This window comes from Ranitomeya imitator, chromosome 1 (assembly GCF_032444005.1).
Source record: "Ranitomeya imitator isolate aRanImi1 chromosome 1, aRanImi1.pri, whole genome shotgun sequence".
Lineage (NCBI taxonomy): Eukaryota > Metazoa > Chordata > Amphibia > Anura > Dendrobatidae > Ranitomeya > Ranitomeya imitator.
Window position 1 is genome coordinate 46,625,375 of NC_091282.1, and position 22,954 is coordinate 46,648,328.

At 48.3% G+C, this 22,954-nt stretch overlaps 1 protein-coding gene across 3 annotated transcripts in view; it reads right to left on the reverse strand.

Annotated features, from left to right (window-relative positions):
* The window catches only part of WDR7 (WD repeat domain 7), a 418,087-nt gene that overhangs the window by 383,951 nt on the left and 11,182 nt on the right, over positions 1-22,954 (reverse strand). For all 3 annotated transcript variants that reach the window (XM_069746037.1, XM_069746038.1, XM_069746036.1), the window contains exons 2-5: positions 16,505-16,672; positions 15,941-16,047; positions 14,980-15,058; positions 4,784-4,958 (exon numbers count right to left, since the gene is read on the reverse strand). In XM_069746037.1, coding sequence (XP_069602138.1) covers positions 4,784-4,958; positions 14,980-15,058; positions 15,941-16,047; positions 16,505-16,663 — 520 coding nt within the window. In that variant the 5' untranslated portion in view covers positions 16,664-16,672. The remainder of the gene's footprint in view (positions 1-4,783; positions 4,959-14,979; positions 15,059-15,940; positions 16,048-16,504; positions 16,673-22,954) is intronic.

Here is a 22,954-nt window from a genome sequence, read left to right on the forward strand (position 1 = left end):
GGACAGCAGATCGGGCCTGTCTGGAAGGCGCCAGGGAGCGTCCGTGAGAAGGTTGACGAGCTCCGCGAACCAAGCTCTCCTGGGCCAATCCGGGGCGATCAGGATGACCGGCACCCCTTCCGCATTGATCTTCTTCAACAGTTTGGGAAGTAATGGAAGGGGTGGGAACAGGTAGGGTAGCTCGAACTGTGACCAAGGAATGGCCATAGCATCGACGCCCACTGCGAGAGGATCGCGTGACCTGGAGACGAATTGCGGAACCTTCCTGTTGATTCGAGACGCCGTGAGATCCACATCCGGAGTTCCCCATCGAAGACAAATCTGATGGAAGACCTCCGGATGCAGGGACCATTCCCCTGCCGCGAGACCCTCGCGGCTGAGGAAGTCGGCGGCCCAGTTTTCTACGCCGGGGATATGCACCGCGGATATCACCGGAACCGTAGCCTCTGCCCAAAGGAGGATCTTGGATACCTCGGCAAGGGCCAAGGAGCTCCGAGTCCCCCCCTGATGGTTGACATATGCCACAGCCATGGCGTTGTCCGTCTGGATCCGGACTGGAAGGCCCCTGAGGATCCTTTCCCAGTGGCGGAGGGACAGAAAGATGGCCCGAATCTCGAGGACGTTGATCGGCAGCGCAGACTCCTGCGGCGACCAACGGCCCTGAACCGTCAGGTGGCGAAAAACCGCACCCCAGCCGATCAGGCTGGCATCCGTTGTCACCACCTGCCAGTGAACCGGAAGGAAGGACCTGCCCTGGGAGATGAGAGGAGACGTCAGCCACCAGTTGAGAGACCGCTTGAACCGAAAGGAGAGTCTGATCGGCCGATCCAGGGAGAAGACCGACCTGTCCCACTGAGACAGAATGGCTTGCTGAAGGGGTCGAGAATGGAATTGGGCGAAGGGAATCGCTTCCAAGGTAGCTACCATCCTCCCCAGAACCCTCATGGCCGATCGGAGGGAGGGAGGCCGAGGACCCTGGAGCAAGAGTATGTCCCGACAAAGGGTGGATCTCTTGTCCTTGGGAAGGAAGACTCTGGACTGACGAGTGTCGAAGAGCATGCCCAGAAAGATGATGCGCTGAGAAGGAATAAGGCAGGACTTCTTCCGGTTGACCAGCCACCCGAAACGGGCTAAGGTGTCGAGAACAATGGACAGGCTTTCGTGGGCCTGAGCAAAGGACGGAGCCTTGATGAGAATGTCGTCGAGATATGGAAATAGGACCAAGCCTCTGACTCTCAAGATGGCCATCAGCGCCGCCATGATCTTTGTGAACACCCTTGGCGCGGTTGCGAGACCAAATGGCAGGGCGACGAACTGAAAATGGTCTTGTTGCACTGCGAAGCGCAGGAAACGGTGATGTCCGGGAAATATTGGAACATGTAGGTAGGCGTCCTGGATATCTATAGAGCATAGAAATTCCTGAGCCTCCATGGAAGCAATTACTGAACGAAGGGATTCCATCCTGAAGTGTCTCAGGCGAACCCTCCTGTTCAGCAATTTGAGGTCCAGAATGGGACGAACCTTGCCGTCTTTTTTCGGTACCACAAAGAGGTTCGAGTAGAAACCCGTGTACCGTTCCTTTTCTGGGACGGGAACGATTACCCCGGATTTGAGCAGAGAAGCGATGGCTGCGAAGAAGCCCGGAACCAGAGCGGGATCTTTTGGAGGACGGGATTGGAAGAAGCGATCCCTGGGTCGGGAGGCGAACTCTATTTTGTATCCCGAGGATACAACTTCTCTGACCCATGCATCCTCTACTGCGGAAATCCAGATGTCCCTGAAACGGAGAAGACGGCCGCCCAAACTGGGAGTTGGGCTGGAGTCTTGCAGAGAGTCATGCGGAGGTGGATCTTCCAGTCCTGGGCCTGGACGATCTACCCTGGGAATAGCGAGGACGCCAGGAAGGAGTGGGCCTGAAGGACACCGCCTTCTTCTCTTGACGTGCCTGTGGCCTCTGTTGCTGCTGGGAAAAGGCGTTTGATGCAGCGAAGCGACGAAAAGGCCGAAACGGTCGTCTAGGAGGGGGGCGACGAGGTTTAGCCTGGGGAAGAAGGGAACTTGTGCCCCCAGTGGCGTCCTTAATGATCTGGTCCAGCTGGGAACCAAAGAGACGAGAGCCCTGGAAGGGCAGACTAGTGAGGGACTTTTTGGAGGACAAGTCCGCCTGCCAGGCCTTGAGCCAAACGGTCCGGTGGATGGCAACGGCATTGCTGGAAGCCTGAGCCGCACAAGAGGCGACATCCAGGGAGGCGGAAACCAGGTATTCACCAGCGTGGGAAATCTGGTTGGCAAGTTCCGCTAATTGCGCTGGAGGAGCCCCGTCCAGGATACCTCGCCGTAGATCCTTGGCCCATTTTGAGATGGATTTTGAAGCCCAAGTGGAAGCAAAGGCTGGGCATAGCGCTGCTGAAGCCGCTTCAAAGGCAGATTTCGCGAAGGATTCTATAACTCTGTCGTTAGAATCCTTCAGAGACGCTCCACCGGACAGTGGAAGTACCGTGTTGGGGGACAGCCTGGAAACAGGGGGATCCACCGAGGGAGAGACCGTCCAATTGGCGGTAAGATCTGGTGAAAAAGGATATAACACCCCCAGGCGTTTTCCCCTCTGAAAACGTCTGGTCGGATTCTCTCTCTCTCTGGCCAGGATTTCCTCGAATTCAGGATGAGGAGCAAAAAATTTTGAAGGTGGTTTGGCCCGTCTAAACGAAACCGCCTGATCTGCGGGTTCCGTAGAGGGATCCTTAATGCCACATGTTTGGTTTATAGCCCGAATGAGGTTCTGGACCGACTCACTCATGGTGGCGATTTGGCTAGGATCCAGCTCCGAAATCTCCTCTGAGGGCGCATCAGATAAGGCCTCGCCTGACTCAGGGGAGGAGGAACGGTGCGACACCAACCGCGGGGGAGGACCGGGCGGCGAGATGGAACGCGAAGAGGACTCAGACCGACGTTCCTGTCTGGACCTTTTGTAGCTTGGCAAGGAGGTCTCGGGTGGCGGTTCCTGCGACCCGCTGGCCACGGCAGGGGTCTGCAGGGGTAACCGATCCAGCGCGGACACCAAGGTTTGAGATACCCGTGTTAAATCGGCCACCAATTGTGACAGAGAGGTGGCCCAGCCTGGGATGGGGGGATCACTCTCGGGCGGAACAGTCGGGGGGTCCTGGGCGGTGGGAACAATCGGGTTGCTGCAGGACTGACACAGCGGAGAGGACTGACCTGAGGGAAGTTTGCTGTTACAGGACGAACATGCAAAGTATGTGACTAGGGCAGAAGATGAAGAGGTAGGGGGGCGAGCGCGGCCCCCTTTAGAAGACATTTTGAGAGATCCCTGAAGATGCCAGTGGGTTAGGGGACAGTGGGGCAGAGAAGGGTGTCAGTCTGCAGTGCAGCTACTCACGGACCCGGTCCTGGAAAATGTCCCACTTGTCAGCTGAGAACTCCTGTCCTGAGGGGCCGTATTCTGTGCAGATTGCTGAGCTCACAGGAAAAAACACGTGCGGGGCTGAGCTGGTGCTGCTGCTGCTGCTGCGGAGTGCACGCCAGAAGAGTGACTCATTCCCTGGAGGAAGTGGGAGGAGCCAGCCACGGAGGCGCTGGTGGGCAGGACAAAAATATGTCGGGCGGGAAAAATGCCCGCCCGCAGACCGGAAGAGAGGGAGCGCGCAAACCGGAAGTAGGCCCCGGGAAAAGCCGGGGCCTATAATAGAAGCCAGTGCCCGCTGCGAACCCCCGCGGCGCAGACGCTGCCCGGCAGAGCGGCGCGGCAGCCGCCGCATGAAGAGAGCGCTGCAGCCGGTTAAGAGTCGCCGGAGTAGGCCCCGGAAAAGCCGGGGCCTAAATTAGGAGCCGGTGACCGCTGAGAAGAACCCCCGCGGCGCAGACGCTGCCCGGCAGAGCGGCGTGGCAGCCGCCGCATGAAAGAGTGCTGCCGCCGGAGAAGAGTCGCCGGAGTAGGACCCGGAAAAGCCGGGGCCTAAATTGGGAGCCGGTGACCGCCGGAAGCAACGGTGCTGGCTGTGGAGGTGAGCGACGCCTGTGAGGCCGCTGTATAGAACGCGGAGGAGGGTAGGAGGTGCGCCGCAAGTAGGCCTCGGGGCCTAAATTAGGAGCCAGGGACCGCAAGCAGGCCCCGGGAGGCCGGGGCGCTGGAGGAACGCGGTGGGGCATGGAAAAGTTACCCCGCCACGTCAGAAAGAGCCACCGCGCAGGGAACAGAGAAAGCGCTGCGTCCTGGGAACCCCTTTAGAATACTCACCTAGTAAAATCCCACGTCGTCTGCTACTAACCTTGAGAAGGTATCAGACGTCCATAGGAGCTGCTGATGGACGTCCTCGTCTCCTCCGACCGACAGGCTCTGGTGGGCGAGTGGGTGGGGGACGGAGCCAGGACCGGACTTCTGAGCACGCTTGTGTGCTAGGATCTTGGTCCTGGTGAGGGATCTGTGAGGATACGGGGTGGCAGTACACACCGTACTCATAGTCCGAATTGTGGGACTACAGGTGTGACTGTTCACCCTGTATCCCTCCGGAAAACCTGAAAAGAAATCGCATATTGAGGTAGATAAGGGTCTAATGAAAGACCCATGTCCACCTCCTACTGACACTAAGCTAAACTGAAGAGTTTAATGCCAGTCGGTGGGGTGTACACTGCAGAGGAGGAGCTAACTTTTTTATTTGCATAGTGTCAGCCTCCTAGTGGCAGCAGCATACACCCATGGTTCCTGTGTCCCCCAATGAGAGGCGATAAAGAAAATATAGCGGGGACTTGATGGTGGAAGCGTTACCTTGAGTTCTGTGGGAGCGGATGATGCTCATGGAGCTGATCCAGTCTGGAGAAATCTTAGATACGAGCGAGTACAGGACTTCCAGGCTGCTGGCGTCCACCACCAGGACCTCAGGGTAATGACCGTGACAGAGCAATCGTCCTTCCCGTTGTGTTCCAGCAGAGAACTGGTAAAACTGTATAAGAAAAAGTAAAACGTCTGACTCCACCAGCCAGATAATGGACAGGACACATACACAGCTGTAAAGTGTGATTATGATGTTCTGCAGCAGCTGAGGAGCACAAGTATATAGTATAATCTCCTTATCATTCTCAAGTTCTGAAATCAAACTACGAAAATAAAATAAAAAAAAAAATCATGTAACATGACTGGTGATATTTCATTTTTGCACTTTTGTTTTTTCTGCCCTTTGATAAAATGAATGTAAGATAATAATAATAATAATCTGTATTTTTATATAGCGCTAACATATTCCGCAGCGCTTTACAGTTTGCACCCATTATCATCGCTGTCACCGATGGGGCTCAATATCTAAATTCCCTGTCAGTATGTCTTCGGAATGTGGGAAAAAAAAACGTAGTACCTGGAGGAAACCCACACAAACTCCTTGCAGATGTTGTCCTTGGTGGGATTTGAACCCAGGACTCCAGCGCTGCAAGGCTGCAGTGCTAACCTCTGAGATGAAATTACCGCACAGTCATATTCCCACATATGATCCCTGTCTGAGTTAGTATCTATAAAATAATGCTGGGAGCGTCACTCTGTCCGAAGCCTTTATAGACTGCGCAAGCGCCGGCGCAGTCTGGCCCCCACAGAGTGACGCTCCCAGGAGATCGCAGTATGCGTAAACACTGAACGCACACCGCGATCTCCACCAGAGAGGCAGGGACCGCCAGGAGGGTAAGTATATTCACCTGTCCCCCGTTCCAGCGCTGCGTGCGGCTTCGTCTCCCGGGTCCTCTGCTGTGACGTTCACAGTTCAGAGGGCGCGATGACGCGCTTAATGCGCGCCGGCGCCGCCCTCTGACTGACCAGTCACAGGCAGAGGAGCCGGAGTGTGTCTTCAAGAAAATGGCGCCGGAAAGTGCGGACTGCGCAGGCGCCGATCCCGGCAGCAGGAATCGGCGCCTGCGCAGTCCGCACTTTCCGGCGCCATTTTCTTGAAGACACACTGCAGTGCGCAGGTGCCGATTCCGGCAGCAGGACAAAGATAATGGCGGCACCTGCGCACTGCAGTGTGTCTTCAAGAAAATGGCGCCGGAAAGCGTGGACTGCGCAGGCGCAGATTCCTGCTGCCGGAATCGGCGCCTGCGCAGTCCGCGCTTTCCGGCGCCATTTTCTTGAAGACACAGGACAAAGAAAATGGCGGCACCTGCGCACTGCAGGTGTGTCTTCAAGAAAATGGCGCAGGAAAGCGCGGACTGCGCAGGCGCCGATTCCGGCAGCAGGAGGACGAAGAAAATGGTAAGTAACAAGTAAGTAACAAATTGCTGTGGCATGAAGCTGTGGCACTTCATGCCACAGCAATTTGTAATTTACGTCACCTGATTCCTTTCCGCCGCCATTTTCTTGGTCCTGCTGCCGGAATCGGCGCCTGCGCAGTTCGCGCTTTCCGGCGCCATTTTCTTGAAGAAAATGGCGCCGGAAAGCGTGGACTGCGCAGGCGCCGATTCCGCCAGCAGGAGGACCAAGAAAATGGCGGCGGAAAGGAATCAGGTAGCACAAGTAAAAAATTGCTGTGGCATGAGGCTGTGGCACTTCATGCCACAGCTGTTTGTTACTTACGCCACCTGATACGGGGCATATACTATGGAGCATCTTATGGGGCATATGAATGGGAGCAGCAAATTAAAGAACGGTGCCGCAGGATGGGAGCAGCACATGACAGAACGGGGGCGCAGGATGGGAGCAGCACATGACAGAACAGGGGCGCAGGATGGGAGCAGCACATGACAGAACGGGGGTGCAGGATGGCAGCAGCACATGACAGAACGGGGGCGCAGGATGGAAGCAGCACATGACAGAACAGGGGCGCAGGATGGGAGCAGCACATGACAGAACGGGGGCGCAGGATGGGAGCAGCACATGACAGAACGGGGGCGCAGGATGGGAGCAGCACATGACAGAACGGCGGCGCAGGATGGGAGCAGCACATGACAGAACGGGGGCGCAGGATGGGAGCAGCACATACAGAACGGGGGCGCAGGATGGGAGCAGCACATGACAGAACGGGGGCGCAGGATGGGAGCAGCACATGACAGAACGGGGGCGCAGGATAGGAGCAGCACATGACAGGATGGGAGCAGCAAATGACAGAACAGAGGCGCAGGATGGGAGCAGCACATGACAGAACGGGGGTGCAGGATGGAAGCAGCACATGACAGAACGGGGGCGCAGTATGGGAGCAGCACATGACAGAACGGGGGCGCAGGATGGGAGCAGCACATGACAGAACGGGGGCGCAGGATGGGAGCAGCACATGACAGAACGGGGGCGCAGGATGGGAGCACATGACAGGATGGGGACGCAGGATGGAGCAGCACATGACAGGATGGGGATGCAGGATGGAGCAGCACATGACAGGTTTGAGACCATATACCAATATAAATGCTCGCCACCCGGGCGTAGAACGGGTTCAATAGCTAGTCTATAAAATAATGCTGGGAACGTCACTCTGTCTGAAGCCTTTATAGACTGCGCGACGCTCCTGCACAGTCTGGACCCCACAGAGTTACGCATCCAGGGATGAGGATTGTGGTCGAGGAGATCGCGGTAGAGATCGCAGTTTGCGCATACTGCGATCTCCGCCACAACAACTTACCTATGAGGTATTGCCGCGGGGTCTCTTCAAGCCGGAGGTCGGGACATGAATCCTCCATTGGAAATGGCGCATGCGTATAGCGCACTTCAGGTGCCATTTTGTAAGTTATGCATCCGGGCCAGTGAATGGGGGCACAGGATGTGAGCAGCACATGACAACATGGGGGTGCAGGATGGGAGCAGCACATGACAGGATGGGGGAGCAGGATGGAAGCAGCACATGACAGGATGGGGGAGCAGGATGGAAGCAGCACATGACAGGATGGGGGAGCAGGATGGAAGCAGCACATGACAGGATGGGGGCGCAGGATGGGAGCAGCACATTACAGAATGGGGCGCAGGATGAGAGCACATGACAGGATTGGAGGACAGGATGGGAGCAGCACATTACAGAATGGGGCGGAGGATGGGAGCACCACATGACAGGATTGGGGTGCAGGATGAGAGCACCACATGACAGGATTGGGGTGCTGGATGGGAGCACATGACAGGATGAGGGAGCAGGATGGCAGCAGCAAATGACAGGATGAGGGAAGAGGAAGAGAGTAGCACATGACAAGATGGAGGCGCACAAAACAGGATGAGGGCGCAAGATGGTAGCAGCACATGACAAGATTAGGGCGCAGAATGGAAGCAGCACATACCAGCATGGAGACCATCTAATATATAAAGGTGTGTGTGTGTGTGTGTGTGTGTGTGTGTGTGTGTGTGTGTGTGTGTGTGTGTGTGTGTGTGTGTGTGTGTGTGTGTGTGTGTGTGTATGTGTGCGTGTGTCCGGGATTGACAACTGCACCGTCGCAGCTACAGCCACAAAATTTTGCAGTCACACGTCTGGACCCCGAGAGCGTCATAGGCTATGTTGTGAGGTGAAATTTTAACCCCGTTCGTTCCAATTCACCAAACAATTTTGCCCCTATCTACATAATGGGGAAAAAGCGAAAGGAAAAGTGTTGGAGGCAAATTGACAGCTGCCAGATGTGAACAAGGGAGACTTAAAGAGTGACAGCGATGGCGCCAAAGAGTATATACCGTACAGTTGCTAAGGTGGGGCCTCGACATGGGATACTCACCACACACTACCACGTGCTTGAACACATATACCACCCTCAGCACAAATTTCACCACACATACACCAACCTCGCCACATAAAAGTCGAAACACAAAAGTCACCGCTCAAAACTCGCCACGCGCAAAACTCGCCACATGCAAAAGTAGGCTCACGCAAAACTCGCCACACGTGCAAAACTCACCTCATGGAAAACTCGCCACACGCTAAACTTGCACACGTGGAAAAATTGCCACATGCACAAAAGTTGCAACACATGCAAAAGTTGCCTCACACAAAACTTGCACATACTCAAAAGGCACCACACATAAAACTCGCCACGCGCAAAACTCGCCATGCACAAAACTTGCTACACTAACCTGTCACATGCAACTCGACACAAAAAGTTGCTACACGCATGTCGCCACACAAAACTCATCTCACAAAAGTCAATACATGCATGTCGCCACATGCAACTCAACACACGCAACTTAACACATGAAACTCGCCCTAAAACACACACAAGTCTGGTATTATCCTTCAAAAATAAAAATCTGATTAATATGCAGACAAACTACAAGAGCAACAAATGTACCATATAGGAAATACGGCAGCTGTCAGTCACATGACCTGTCTATTATGTGTATGTGTGAGCTAATATATACTGCCAGGGGGCAGGGCTTCCTGTTGGCTGGGGATTTATCAGGCTGCCAATTTAGCTTACAAATACTGAGGTAAAAATACTGAGCAAATAACGTGTGAACGAGGTCTAATAGAGGAGATGTTTCTTAACGCAGTGATCCAGAACACTGTTGCCATCCCTTATGGGAAATATGCAAATGCATGTAGAAAAGCCGCGGAGACACCATCACGTGTTTCTCAACGCAAGCAATAAATAGCGAGGTCTTTCACCGGGAAGGAACAACCATGGGAAGGGCAGCATCCAAAAAGGAAAACCACCTATGCAAAAACATGGTATCCATCCACAGACAGCTGTTTCAGGGTATTTGCCCCTCATTAGTGTGGAGTAGGAAACTGGCTATTAGGAGCAGTGCCTAGTAGTGAGGGGCAAATACCCCGAAACAGCTGTCTGTGGATGGATACCATGTTTTGGCATAGGTGGTTTTCCTTTTTGGATGCTGCCCTTCCCGTGGTTGTTCCTTCCCGGTGAAAGACCTTGCTATTTATTGCTTGCGTTGAGAAACACGTGATGGTGTCTCCGCGGTGTTGGATGTTTTGATCTCCCCGAGGTCATTCATCCTTATGTTCACAAGTATATACTATATACAGGAGGAGAGGACACACTGGTATATACTAAATACAGGGGAGATGACATACAGGTACATAATATATACAGGGGAGATGACACAAAGGTATATACTATATACAGGGGAGATGACACACAGGTATATACTATATACAGAAGGAGATGACACAGGTATATACTACAGTATATACAGGAGGAGATGACATACAGATACATACTATATACAGGGGAGATGACAGGTATATACTATATACAGGAGGAGATGACTTACAGGTATATACAGGAGGAGATGACACATATATACTATATAAAAGAGGAGATGACACATAGGTATATAGAGGAGATGACATACAGCAGGTATATACTATATACAGGGGAAATGACATACATGTATATACTATATACAGGAGATGACATACAGGTATATACTATATATAGGAGGAAATGACATACAGGTATATAGTATATACAGAAGAGATGACATACAGGTATATACTATATACAGGAGGAGATGACACATAGGTATTGTGGTGCGGTGACCCACGTTACATCCAGGGTGCGCTGTGTGTGCACTTCAAGATGCGCTTGGATGCATAAATGGGATGAGACAAAGTCCGGCAGGAGTGTAAATGCCCAGTGTGTGTTGCAGAGGAAGACACTCTGCGCTGTCAGTCTGAAGTTTGGTTGGTGTTCTGGGACCTGTAGTCCCACAAGTAATTGTGTAGTTCTAATGGGAGACTGGCAGGGCTAGTTGTGTGAGATGGGCGGGACAAACTAGCCACACACACCCACACTCCCACCCAAGGGAGTGGTTACGGGTATGTAATGTGACCAGGGTGTGGGTCACATGTTCCTGTGTATGGATCTGTTTGTTCCATGTGCAAGGTCCTGGATGGTTGGTGTTGGAGTCTCCTGGCATTGGAGAAGTCCTGCAAGCACTGAGACCGTGGACCTGATGATCGGTCATTGTTGGATTGTCCTGGTATGGGCTGGAGTCCTGCAAGCACTGAGACCGTGAGTCCTGCAATAGCCTGAGTGTTGGATTGTCCTGAAGTGGGCTGGAGTCCTGGAAGCACTGCTGAGGCTATGGACTGAATGCTCGAGGGTGTTGGATTGTCCTGGGATGAGCTGGAGTCCTGCAAGCACCTGGTAAGAGTGTGAGTCCTGAAATGGTCAAAGTGTTGGATTGTCCGCGGATGGACTGGAGTCCTGTAAGCACTTGGTAAAGATCATGGACTTGTGGCCTGTGTGTTGGAAGTGCCTGTGACTGGTCTTCCTGGAAGCGCATGGAAAGGCTGCATCTACAGAGCCTGGGACGGTTTCTGTGTTGGGGAAGCTATAGCTCCTACTGTGGGTCTGGACTATCCGAGGTGCCTTGGTCACAAGGACGGTGATCCCAGTGAGGCAATTTCCCTGTAAACCAGCACTGGCAGGAGTCAGTGTGGGGAGACGGAGCTCGTGTAAGGTAACTCCAGGTAACAAAGGGTTACGGGCAGACACGGATCTGCCTTTGGAATAGACTATCGGTGGTTAATGTGTTCCGTTGATATAAATGATGAACTATTTGTGTTAGGGTTTATGACGTTTTAATAAACCGGAATAGACTGTTTTGTGAAAAACTGTACCTGTATGCGTTATTCCCGTGCAAAGCGAGTGTCCCCCAAGACCCGAAGTAAGGGAAACGCTACAGTATATACAATATACAGGAGGAGATGACATACAGGTATATACTATTTACAGGGGAGATGACATACAGGTATATACTATATACAGGAGATGACATACAGGTGTATACTATATATAAGGGAGATGACAAACATGTATATACTGAGGGGAAATGAGAGGTGTGAGGTGAAAATGAAAAGGTGTGAGTGCAAAATGAGAGGAGTGAGGGAAAATAGTGGAGTGATCGGAAAATGACAGATGTGAGGTCGAAATGACAAGTGTTAGGGGGGAATGAGAGGTGTGAGGGGGAAAATGAGAGATGTGAGGGGGAAAATGAGAGGCGTGATGGGAAAATAAGAGACGTGAGGTGCTATAACTAACCACAGATATTTACTATGCCCAGGCAACGCCGGGCTCTTCAGCTAGTATACCAATATAAATGCTCGCCACCTGGGCATAGAACAGGTTCAATAGCTAGTAAAAGTATATATTGCTAGGGATATCTGAGTAAAGGTCCAGAGAACAATGGTCCACACGTGCATACCCTCACCCCGACGTGTGTTGCACCATCAGCTTCTTTTTGAATAAGCGGGCGGCTAAACATGCGTCAGGGTGAGGGTACAGATGTATGGACCATTGTTCTCTGGATCTTTACTTGGGTATCTCTCGCAGTATATACTTTCCTACCAAGACGGGGATCATATGTGGGAACATGACTGTGCGGTAATTTCATCTGACATTTATTTTACTTCATATACTTAGACCACTCACTGACTCCATAGGGATTAGAACTCCGTAGCATTAACTTAAAATTTAAAAAATTTACATTTTTTAACTTTAACATTTTTTTATTATTAATTATTTTTTCAGCCACTGGGCGCCGCCGTTTTGCTTTGCAGGAGTGTAAAGGCCCCGTCACACATAGCGACGCTTGAGCGATTCCGACAACGATACGACCTGTCAGGGATCGCTCAAGCGTCGCTATGTGGTCGCTGGTACAGTGCGATCTCCCCAACGACGCAGCAGCGATGCGGCGACCTGTAGCGACCTGTACAACGATGCTATTTCATGATGATTCAATGGGACGTCCTGTCAGCGAGCTCGTTGGTAAGGTGTCAAACACAGCGATGTGTGCTACCCAGCGGGACCTCAACGATCAAAAAATGGCCCAGGCCATTCCGACACGACCAGCGATCTCACAGCAGGGGCCTGGTCGCTGCTACGTGTCACACATAGCGAGATCGCTACTGAGGTCGCTGTTGCGTCACAAAACTTGTGACTCAGCAGCGATCTCGCTAGCGATCTCGCTGTGTGTGACGGGGGCTTTAGTGTAGCTGCACAACACTTACACTCTGCAAATATGGCAGCCATGGGCATACAGATCTGCGGTCGGCATCCGGCCCTATACTTTACAGTGAACTGCTCCCTGCTGTGACCAGCACACTGCTCTCCTGAAATACTCTGTGCTGCTGTCACCCTGCTCCCTCCACCATATATCTCACAGAATCCTTGCTGCCTGCCATCCTCTGTGACTGTCTACTTGTCAGGATAACTCTGCAGTCACCAACAAAATGGCTGCTCACTGTGTTCACAGCCATGTCAGCAGACTCCGCCCATAATTACTGCAGTGCAGTAATGTGAGATAGTTGTACACTAGGTTTTTGTCAAATTTCATTAGCTGCTCCCCCTAGTGTTTAAAAGTGGAAATGCCAAACCTTTTAACATTATTTTTCATATTTTATTAATCTATAAACAAATGATACCATTTTTTAAGAAAATGTAAACATTAATTCTTTACATTTTTTCAATCGCTGGAAAAAAATTTTTTTGATGGCACCTTCCATTTAAATATAAATCAAATCTCTCCTGAACCAGTGGTTTGTATGTCATTCTCCAGCACAAGTATCACACTGCCCACGTATCTGATCCTTCTCGGAGTGATTACTCTAAATCTTTAAGTCTAGGACATCTGTCTATTAAGTCCTCAGTAGGGTGGCATTATACCGGAAACATTACAAATCCCTTCCATCTATTTAATGCATGATGGTAATTGATTTAATGTGGACACACTAGCGTCCCCTGTTGGACATTTTGCTTTTTCAAAACTTTTTTTTACTGTTTTTTTTAACTTGTTCAGTATAAACCAGTAAAATTTATTTTAATGGATCTCTTCAGTGCTCGGCCTTTATCAGTCTGAGTGTTTTGCTTGAAATGATCACATAATGTGTTGTAAAATAGAAAAATAAAAAATCCAAGTGAAGTAAAGACGACCCCCCAAAAAATAAATAAATAAACAAAAAAAAAATGCAGTTGAGCCACTGTTTTTCGGGTGTTGTGACAGAGTTCATTGGGCGTTTAACATGACCTGACAACATGATTTTTCAGGTCAGTACAATTACAGAGATGCCAAACTTGTGCTTATTTTTATTACTATTTTAAGTAGTAAATAAAATAAATTCAGAAATCTGTGAAAAAAATGAAAAATAAATAAAAAATAATATATATATATACATACATACACATACATAATTCTGTTTTCTATCGCCATTTACAAAGCCCAGAAAAATTTACACTTTTACGTCAATGGAGATGTGCGAGGACTTGGTTTGTTTGGGTTTTTTTTTTAGTGCGGACAGATGATGGTTTTATGAATGGCTTAATATCGAGATTTTAGTTGGCGCTGTGGCAACCGAAAGACCGAAACTCTGGCACTTTTATATTTCTACTCTCTTTACCATGCGGATTTATTTTTATAACAAAAATAGAAAAAAAGAAAACCAATTTTTACTGGGGGAAGGTGGGCAATTTTTTTTGTTCTAACTTTTTTTATTATTATTTAGTCCCCTTAGGGGGACTTGAACCGGTGTTCGACTGATTACTTAATCTAAACGCTGCAATTCCACAGTATTGCAATATTTAAAGGGAACCTGTCACCTGAATTTGGCGGGACTGGTTTTGGGTCATATGGGCGGAGTTTTCTGGTGTTTGATTCACCCTTTCCTTACCCGCTGGCTGCATGCTGGCTGCAATATTGGTTTGAAGTTCATTCTCTGTCCTCCATAGTACACGCCTGCACAAGGCAAGATTGCTTTGCGCAGGCGTGTACTATGGAGGACAGAGAATGAACTTCAATCCAATATTGCAGCCAGCATGCAGCCAGTGGGTAAGGAAAGGGTGAATCAAACACCCGAAAACTCCGCCCATATGACCTAAAACCAGTCCCGCCAAATTCAGGTGACAGAGTCCCTTTAAAGGATATTGTCAGCAGCTGCCGGGTTATGGTGCGGACTCAGGAAGGACCCGACATTGGACGCACCAGTACGTGCAAAGTCGGGAAGGCATTAAAGACATGAAGAACTTCCATTTGTGTGCGTTACATTATTAGCAGAATCCACCAACCTGTATTCCGGTGTGAGTGCACGCCAATTTAGTAAATTCTACACATCTTCCGTCGTTTACATCCCAGAGACACATTTCGCTGTCGGAAGAAAACAGACAAAATTGGCGAGAGTTTACACACAAGGCGGCGATGCGCGCTGCTACATTTATCCTATGGTCTGGCGGCTCCACGTTACCCCATAGTGCACGGATTTCCAAACTTTCTTTTACCTTTTAGGGCCACATTACACTTGGGAAATGGTCACGAGCTACACAAAGAAATCATAGAAGCCGCGTGACCCACTACGAAAAGAAGTCGGAAGCCCCCCTGACTTTAGCGCCTCTAGGGTAGGTGCCGGGATGAATACCCCATTGGTGGGAGTCGTGCACCTGGCCAAATAAATACCTACAATACTTGCTGATCACGCACATGACGCAGCAGGTATAGACGTGACGCACCACTCGCCTCCGATGATCGTGCGTGTAAAAGTCCCGCTCTTCTGACCTGCCCGCTGATGAAGGACGTGGGAGAAGGCAGGTTTAGGGTAGCAATGGGGACCCATGTGTGCATTACGCACGCATTACGCACGCTCACACAGAGGAGCATGCAGTTATAAGCAGGTCGCCAAGGAACGGCTTTGCAGTACAAGATGGTGCCTGATGATGGGGGATGATGACGGCACCAGCAATGAAGATGAGGAGGATGCAGCCTTTTCATGGATCCTCCTCCACTTCGCCGTGCTCGCGGTTGTGTGATGTATCCGGGGCGAATGCAACAAGCTGGCAGATAGCTGTGGGGTCTGCGAGCGATGGGTTGAGGCCCCCTCTTGTTTTATTAAATACTATTAATCGTATTCTGGGACATCCTTTTCCTAGGAATTGACACTGTATCAGCCCTCCCGTTACTCTTCCTGTAAATGTATGAATAATTTGACAACTGGGCGTTGCCATTTTTGCCTGTGTGCGGGGTGTGAAGACTTACCCGCTCTCCGAGGCGCTCACTATGGACTGCCGGTCTGTAGACGCACAGGCTTTAGATAGACAGGTGATGGACGCTGTGTGACCAAAGAGCAGAGCACGAGGGTTGATCTAAAAATGGAAGAAAGTAAAAATATTTTGTTAAAAAGACGCAATATCAGTCGTGTCAGACCTGTGATGAAAACATCACATAAAGGGACTAATCAAAGTGGACTGGTAAAAATAGGACGTCCCTCGAACGCTGGGTGACAACCAATATGGCCGTCGGCAAACCTTTTCAGACTCGTAAACTTAGCCGTGCCTGACAAGAAGCCGCCTAATGGCTGCAGCCGGGAGGTGACTATACACTGCTTTAATTTGGCTCCCGAATTGATTAAACAGGGGTGATCCAGTAGCGGACAACCCTTTTAAACCTGTGAAGTCTGACCCTAGGATCCATGATGATGATCACAAGTTCAGGCACTACGGTCGCTACCAATACTTTCCTGGGAACAGAGCCCCATCCGTGCAGGAGTACGTGTCTGGTACTGCAGCTCCAGCCCAGATCTGGTCAGATAGTTATACTCACTTCCAGCTCCGGTGATAGATCCCATAGGCAGATCTGTCCGTCGTGGCACCCTGTGATAACCGTGGCCATGTCATCCATCACCAGCACCGTGGATATACAATGTGTGGGGGCTTTACGACCCCATAGCACAATGGGAAGGACGAGACTGTTCCCTGTCATTTTTACGACCTATCAAAAAAAGAAAGAAGGGAGAATGAAACATCAATAATTATGTGTTCCTGTGGCCGCTCCGTGCATGGCGGTCTACACTCGGACACAGATGTGTGAATCTGGCCACATATGGGAGATATTGGGAAGATCATCATCTGACATGTCGATATTGGGGGGAGGTCGTAGTCTCCCCCATACACATCAGATCGCTGGCGCTTGTCTGATCACTCCCGACATTCCATACACCAGAGCACTTGGCTCTGACATTGTGGCTCCCGGATCCCTCTCTCCTGGTATCATCTGTCGGAGAAAAGTCAGGAGGACCCCAAACAGACTAGCTGGCCAGCACAGGCAAAAACCAGACATGTAAGGTGGCTGGAGAGGGAGGGTCCTGCAGTGTCACCCACCAGAGAAATCACGTGTGGATGTTACTTCCTGTGATTACTAATGAAAAAGGGGTGCTGGAAAAACAAGGGCAGGTGGCTATGCTGGGGGATGGAAAAGGTGGGGTCCAGCTGTGACTACTGGGGAAGAGGTAGCAAGTATTCGTGAAGTGTAAGAATATGTGCACACGGTCAGTAATTGGTAGCGCTTTGGACGCAGCACATGTCCGCTGCATCCAAAGTGCTGCCGGCTTTTGAACGCGTGCGATTCCGCATGTGATCACTGAACCGTGCGTAATCACCGGGTCCAATACATTGTACCGGTGAGATTTATCTTGCAGAGGCTCGTATCTCCAGAAGATAGACATTCTGCGGTCTGGAGAGACGAGCCGCATGTCCATCTCCGCAGGTGATCCGCGGTGCACGCATAGTGAACATGGGATGTCTTGAAATCCCATCCACTGTAATGTAACAACTGGACGCTGCGGGTCGGATGCTGCGGATGAAGGTACCGTCCAACCCGCAGCTTTTACTGACCGTGGGAATGTAATCTTAAGGAAATTAAATTATACATAGTTTTCTACAAATTTTTAATAATAAAAATCTGAACACCCCTTATAGTCTGACACTCCTAAATAAAATCCAGAGTGACCAATTGCCTCTAGAGGTCACATAATTAGTACATGGAGTCCACCTATGTGTAACTTATTCTCAGTAAAACTACAGCTTTTCTGTGAAAGCCTCAGAGGTTTAGGGATCAAACAGGATCATGAAAACCAAGGAACACACCAGACAGGTCAGGGATAAAGTTGTGGAGTCAAGTATCATTTCTTTTATTTCACAAATACTTGCTACTTTGTGTTGGCATCACATAAAATACCAAGAAAATACATTTACAATGACATGTAAAAGTTTGGGCACCCCTGGTCAAAATTACTGTTATAGTGAACAGTTATGCAAGCTGAAGATTAATTGATCGCTAAACGAGCTAAAGTAAAAGATGACACATTTCATTTGTATTTTAGGCAAAAAAATCTTAATATATACTTGACTTGTAATGTCTTCACATCCTGCTCCATCCCGATGTGTCCGTATCCCAGAATTCCAAGCAGTGGAAGTTCACCGACTGCCATATTGGGACACCCAAGTGATGGGTGTCTCAATATGGAAACTGCTGGTGGTACCAGCCTCTTGTGCGGTACCACCAGCGGAACACCGTTGCACCACACACACTGTATATGCCGTAGGCAAAACACACAGAAATAAACACTGTATATGCCGTACGCACCACACACACACACTGTATATGCCGTACGCACCACACACACACACACACACACTGTATACACCACACACACATACTGTATACACCACACACACAAGCACACACTGTATACACCCTACGCACCACACACACACTGTATACGCTGTACACACCACACACAGACAGACACACACACTATACGACAAACAAAAGTTCATTTAAAAAATTGTCTGTGTCGGACCGTGTACCAAACATACATCTCCTGGGCAGGGGAGGAAGCAAAAGACAATACTGATGTTACAGCAGGAGATCGCAGAGGATTCATTTTGTGATGTAAAATTTTTCACTGACTGATTTTGAACAATATTTTACCTCACAAAATGTATCCTCTGCGATCTCCTGCTGTAATGTCAGCATTGTCTTTTGCTTCCTCCCCTGCCCAGGAGCTGTGGTATGTTCGGTACACGGTCAGACAAAGACAATTTTTAAAATGAACTTTCGTTTGTGGGAAAACCCCTTTAAAAAGCAAATATCAACGCCAAAATGGCTCCTCCTAAAAAGTACGCCCATGACAATGAAAGGAAAGCAGCAAAGGCACAACATCAAAGACAACAACAAAGGGCAAATGAGACTCTTGAAGAGCAACAGAATCGCTGGGACAAAAACAATGCATATAGCACATGGGGTAGACAGGTCACAGAAGAGAGCACAGACGGGAGAAGTCAGCACATAGGGAAAGAGAGAGGGGATAGGTGGGTGAGAACATGGGGGGAGAGATTCTCAACGCTGCAAAGCCTGCCCCCATCCTGACATTACCGCCCTCCCGATGCCATAGTATCCGGCCTCCATCTAGTAGATATAATTTTAATCTTTTACAGTTTAAAAATTTCAAAAAAGCTAAATGGGCCGATGCAAAAGTTTAGGCACCCTGCATGATGAGTACCTAATAGCACCCAATTCTGAATGTATCACAGCTTGTAAACACTTTTTGTAGATGGACATGAGTCTTTCCGTTCTTGTTTGAGGGATTTTCAATTTTGTTTCCAGTTCTGTGAGATTCCCGAGTCATCTTGCTTCATCTGCTATTTTGAGGTCTAGCCACAGATGTTCAATGATGTTCAGATTAGGGACTGTGAGGGCCATTGTAAAAACTTCAGCTTGCACCTTTTGAGGTCGTCTATTGTGGATTTTAGCATGTGTTTAGGATCATGATCCATTTGTAGAAGCCATCGTCTTTTCTACTTCAGCTTTTTTTTACAGATGGTGTTATTGAACCCACTCCACTCTCTACCCGAGATATCTTTCCTGTGCCATTGGCTGCAACATAACCCCAAAGCATGATTGATCCCTCATCATGAGGGCATCTCATCATGAGTATATTATGGGAAGATAGAAAAGAGCGTATACAATACATAGAATCTTTCTTTAATTTGGGCAAAACTATGGCACCTAATAATATTAGTGAAACTAGTATATCTCTTGCCAAAGAATCATTAAAACGCCTTGAGCAATTTTTGTTAAAAGAAATGAGGGATCTATGGGAGGTAGTGACCCTAGAGAGATATCTAGCCTTTGACTGTATCCCGAAAGGTTTAGTGATACACAAAACACTAACAGGGGACATAGGAGATGAGAACACATTGAAAGAATGGGACGTATTATTAAAATCATTCTCCAAACAAGCTAAAGGATTTATCATTAATAAACGGAGAGACCAATTAATGGCTAGTAAAAACGAAATATCAAAATTATTTAAAGAAATCGATCCATACAAAAATCATCCTGAAATAAGAAATCTCTCTAATAGCATAAAAAATCGCGTAAATAGTAAGGAGAAGGAAATAATAGAGAAAAAGAAACGGAAATTTGGTCGTGATTCTGTTCCATCATTTGAAATTCGACAACAAATAAGCCCTCCTGAGTTTGAAACGATCGATCAAATCAATAGTAGCAGCTTTTCCAACACGTCAGAGGAAATTTTCTCTATACATCTGACATCAGATATACAGCAAACACCAGAGGTTAGCGATACACAGGCTCATACTGAGCATCAAGCGGTCCCTGCGATAATAGAAAATATCAATACCGACCCAGTGACCATTTTAACTCCCACCCAAAATCGGTTTGAGGTACTTGACACGCCAATAGAACAACTACCAGGTAATGATAATAGATTAGAACCTCAAACAAGTACAGCAGCCAAAACACAAAGCCGCACCACTGCTAGAAATCAACCAGGAGGACGTAAAAACACTCATCCGTTTTCTCAGGTAGGCCACAAAAGAAACGGCTCCGAGGCTGTCGGGGTGGGAAACTCACCCAAAAAAAGAAGACCCCTAAAGAAATAAATAATGACAACCAAAAAATGTTTAATTTAAGTACTTATACACTCAAAGACAATGAAATAAAGTTACTACAAAAAGGGATTGAAATTTGCTCCAGCCGCCAGATTTAACAAATTTCAAGCATTTATCGGAGTTAAGCAATTTATACGGAAACTGGCCATTAAAAAGTATTTTATAAAGAAAAATCTAGATAAACAGCCCAGCACGAATACAGTAAGTGAACTAAACGAAATACAACCTAATGGTTTCACTAATCTGAGGGCTAAATCAAAGTTCAATCACCTGAACGAATATTCGGAGTCATTCGAAGCTTTTCAGAAAAATGTGATAGGTGATATAAAAAAGGTCAGTGATAAAAAAATGTTGCAAGTTTAGATACAACCTAGTAAAGAAAGAGAGGGACGCTATCCTCTCATTACAAAAAAAGGAGGAGATAATCATCCGCCCCGCAGACAAAGGAGGGGGTATTGTGATTCTTGATCAATCACAATATCGCAAAGAAACGCAGCGATATCTTACAGGATGTAGTTCCTTCTCTACCTTCTTATTTGAAGGACACGAAACACATCCTACAGAAACTAAGCAATTTTCAATGGCAAAATCATTACACCCTTGGGACCTTAGACATCGCATCACTATATACGGTGATACAACACGAAAAGGGAACAGAGGCAATGGGACACTTATTAAATCAGTCACAGTTTTTATCACAAAATAAAGTGAATTTTATTAAGGAATGTGCCACTTTTATTCTTACTCACAATTTTTTTAAAAACGAGGCGGACTACTACACCCAGCAATGGGGCACAGCCATGGGGACCAGATTCGCGCCCAGCTATGCAAACCTCTACGTTGGTAGATGGGAGGAATTACATATCTGCCCGGGAGGTGTGCTGCGCGCGGGTCTGGCCCTATGGCTGCGCTTTATAGACGATATTTTTTTTTATTTGGGAAGGGAAGGATGAGGATCTGAAACAATTTTTAATGGATTTGAATAAAAATGAATTATATTTAGTATTTACTGCCAACATTAGTAAAGACAGGGTACAGTTTTTAGATCTTAACATCACAATTAACGAGGGCCAACTGCAAACGTGCACGTGTGAAACCCACCGACTCTAACAGTTATATCTCCATGGACAGCTGCCACCTACCAAGGTGGTTACTTAATATTCCCCGGAGCCAATTCATACGCGCTAAACGTAATTGCACATATACTGCGGATTATGAGAAGGAAGCGGATGTATTGATACAAAAATTCTCAAATAAGGGATATGATCAGGAATCCCTACTTACGATCAAAAGGGACGTGCAAAAAATTCCCAGAACAACACTCCTGGAGGAACATAATAACCATAAGAGTAGAATAAATAATGAAAGCTTTTTTCCTGATGAACAAAATCAAATTGCAATACCAATCATCACCCAATATAATTCAAATGTTTGTATACTGAAGAAAATTGTCAATAAGCATTGGGGCCTCTTACAAGAAGACAAAATAATAGGAGATTCTCTGCCAAAATATCCTCGCTTTGTTTTCAGGAAAGCACGTAATTTAGGTGCCATTGTTGCCCCCACGGTACGTAACCCCAAACCCGCAGGTAATAATAAGGGCCCTTTTAAACAAATAATTCAGGGCTTTTTTCCTTGCAATAAATGCAGCATGTGTAAATCAATTAAACCAACTAAGCAAAAACGGGTTATATCAAAAGCGGGTAAAGAAACCCGTATTACAGATTTTATAACTTGTAAAACACAAGGGGTCATTTACGTTTTGGAATGCCCCTGTGGGAAACAATACGTAGGGCGCACTAAACGTCCCCTATACATAAGGATCAATGAGCACCTCAGAAATATACGTAATAGATACGATGCACATCCCCTATCTAAACACTTTCTCATGTACCATGAAGGATCTGTACAGGGCATCAAGGTCATGGGAATAAAAGTAGTTCAACAGGACTGGCGTAATGGGGACTTTATTAAGCAAATGTCTCGGGAGGAAACTAGATATATATTTGAACTTGACACATTAAAACCAAGGGGTCTGAATAATGAGGTGGAACTCTTTGCTTTTAACTGAACCAATGGGAGAGGAGACCATCGCTATAAATAGCCAGCACGCGCAGGGGGAGCCTACCCTGATGAAGGAAACCGAAGTTTTTTCCGAAACGCGTTGGTTTGGCTCCCACAGCGCACTGTAGCATCATCCAGGGCACCACGTGACTCCTCAGCACGTGACCCGAACGTCACCGCAGGTCCTGCACAGCATCGTACAGGACTTCACACAGGCCGCGCGAGCGTCCGT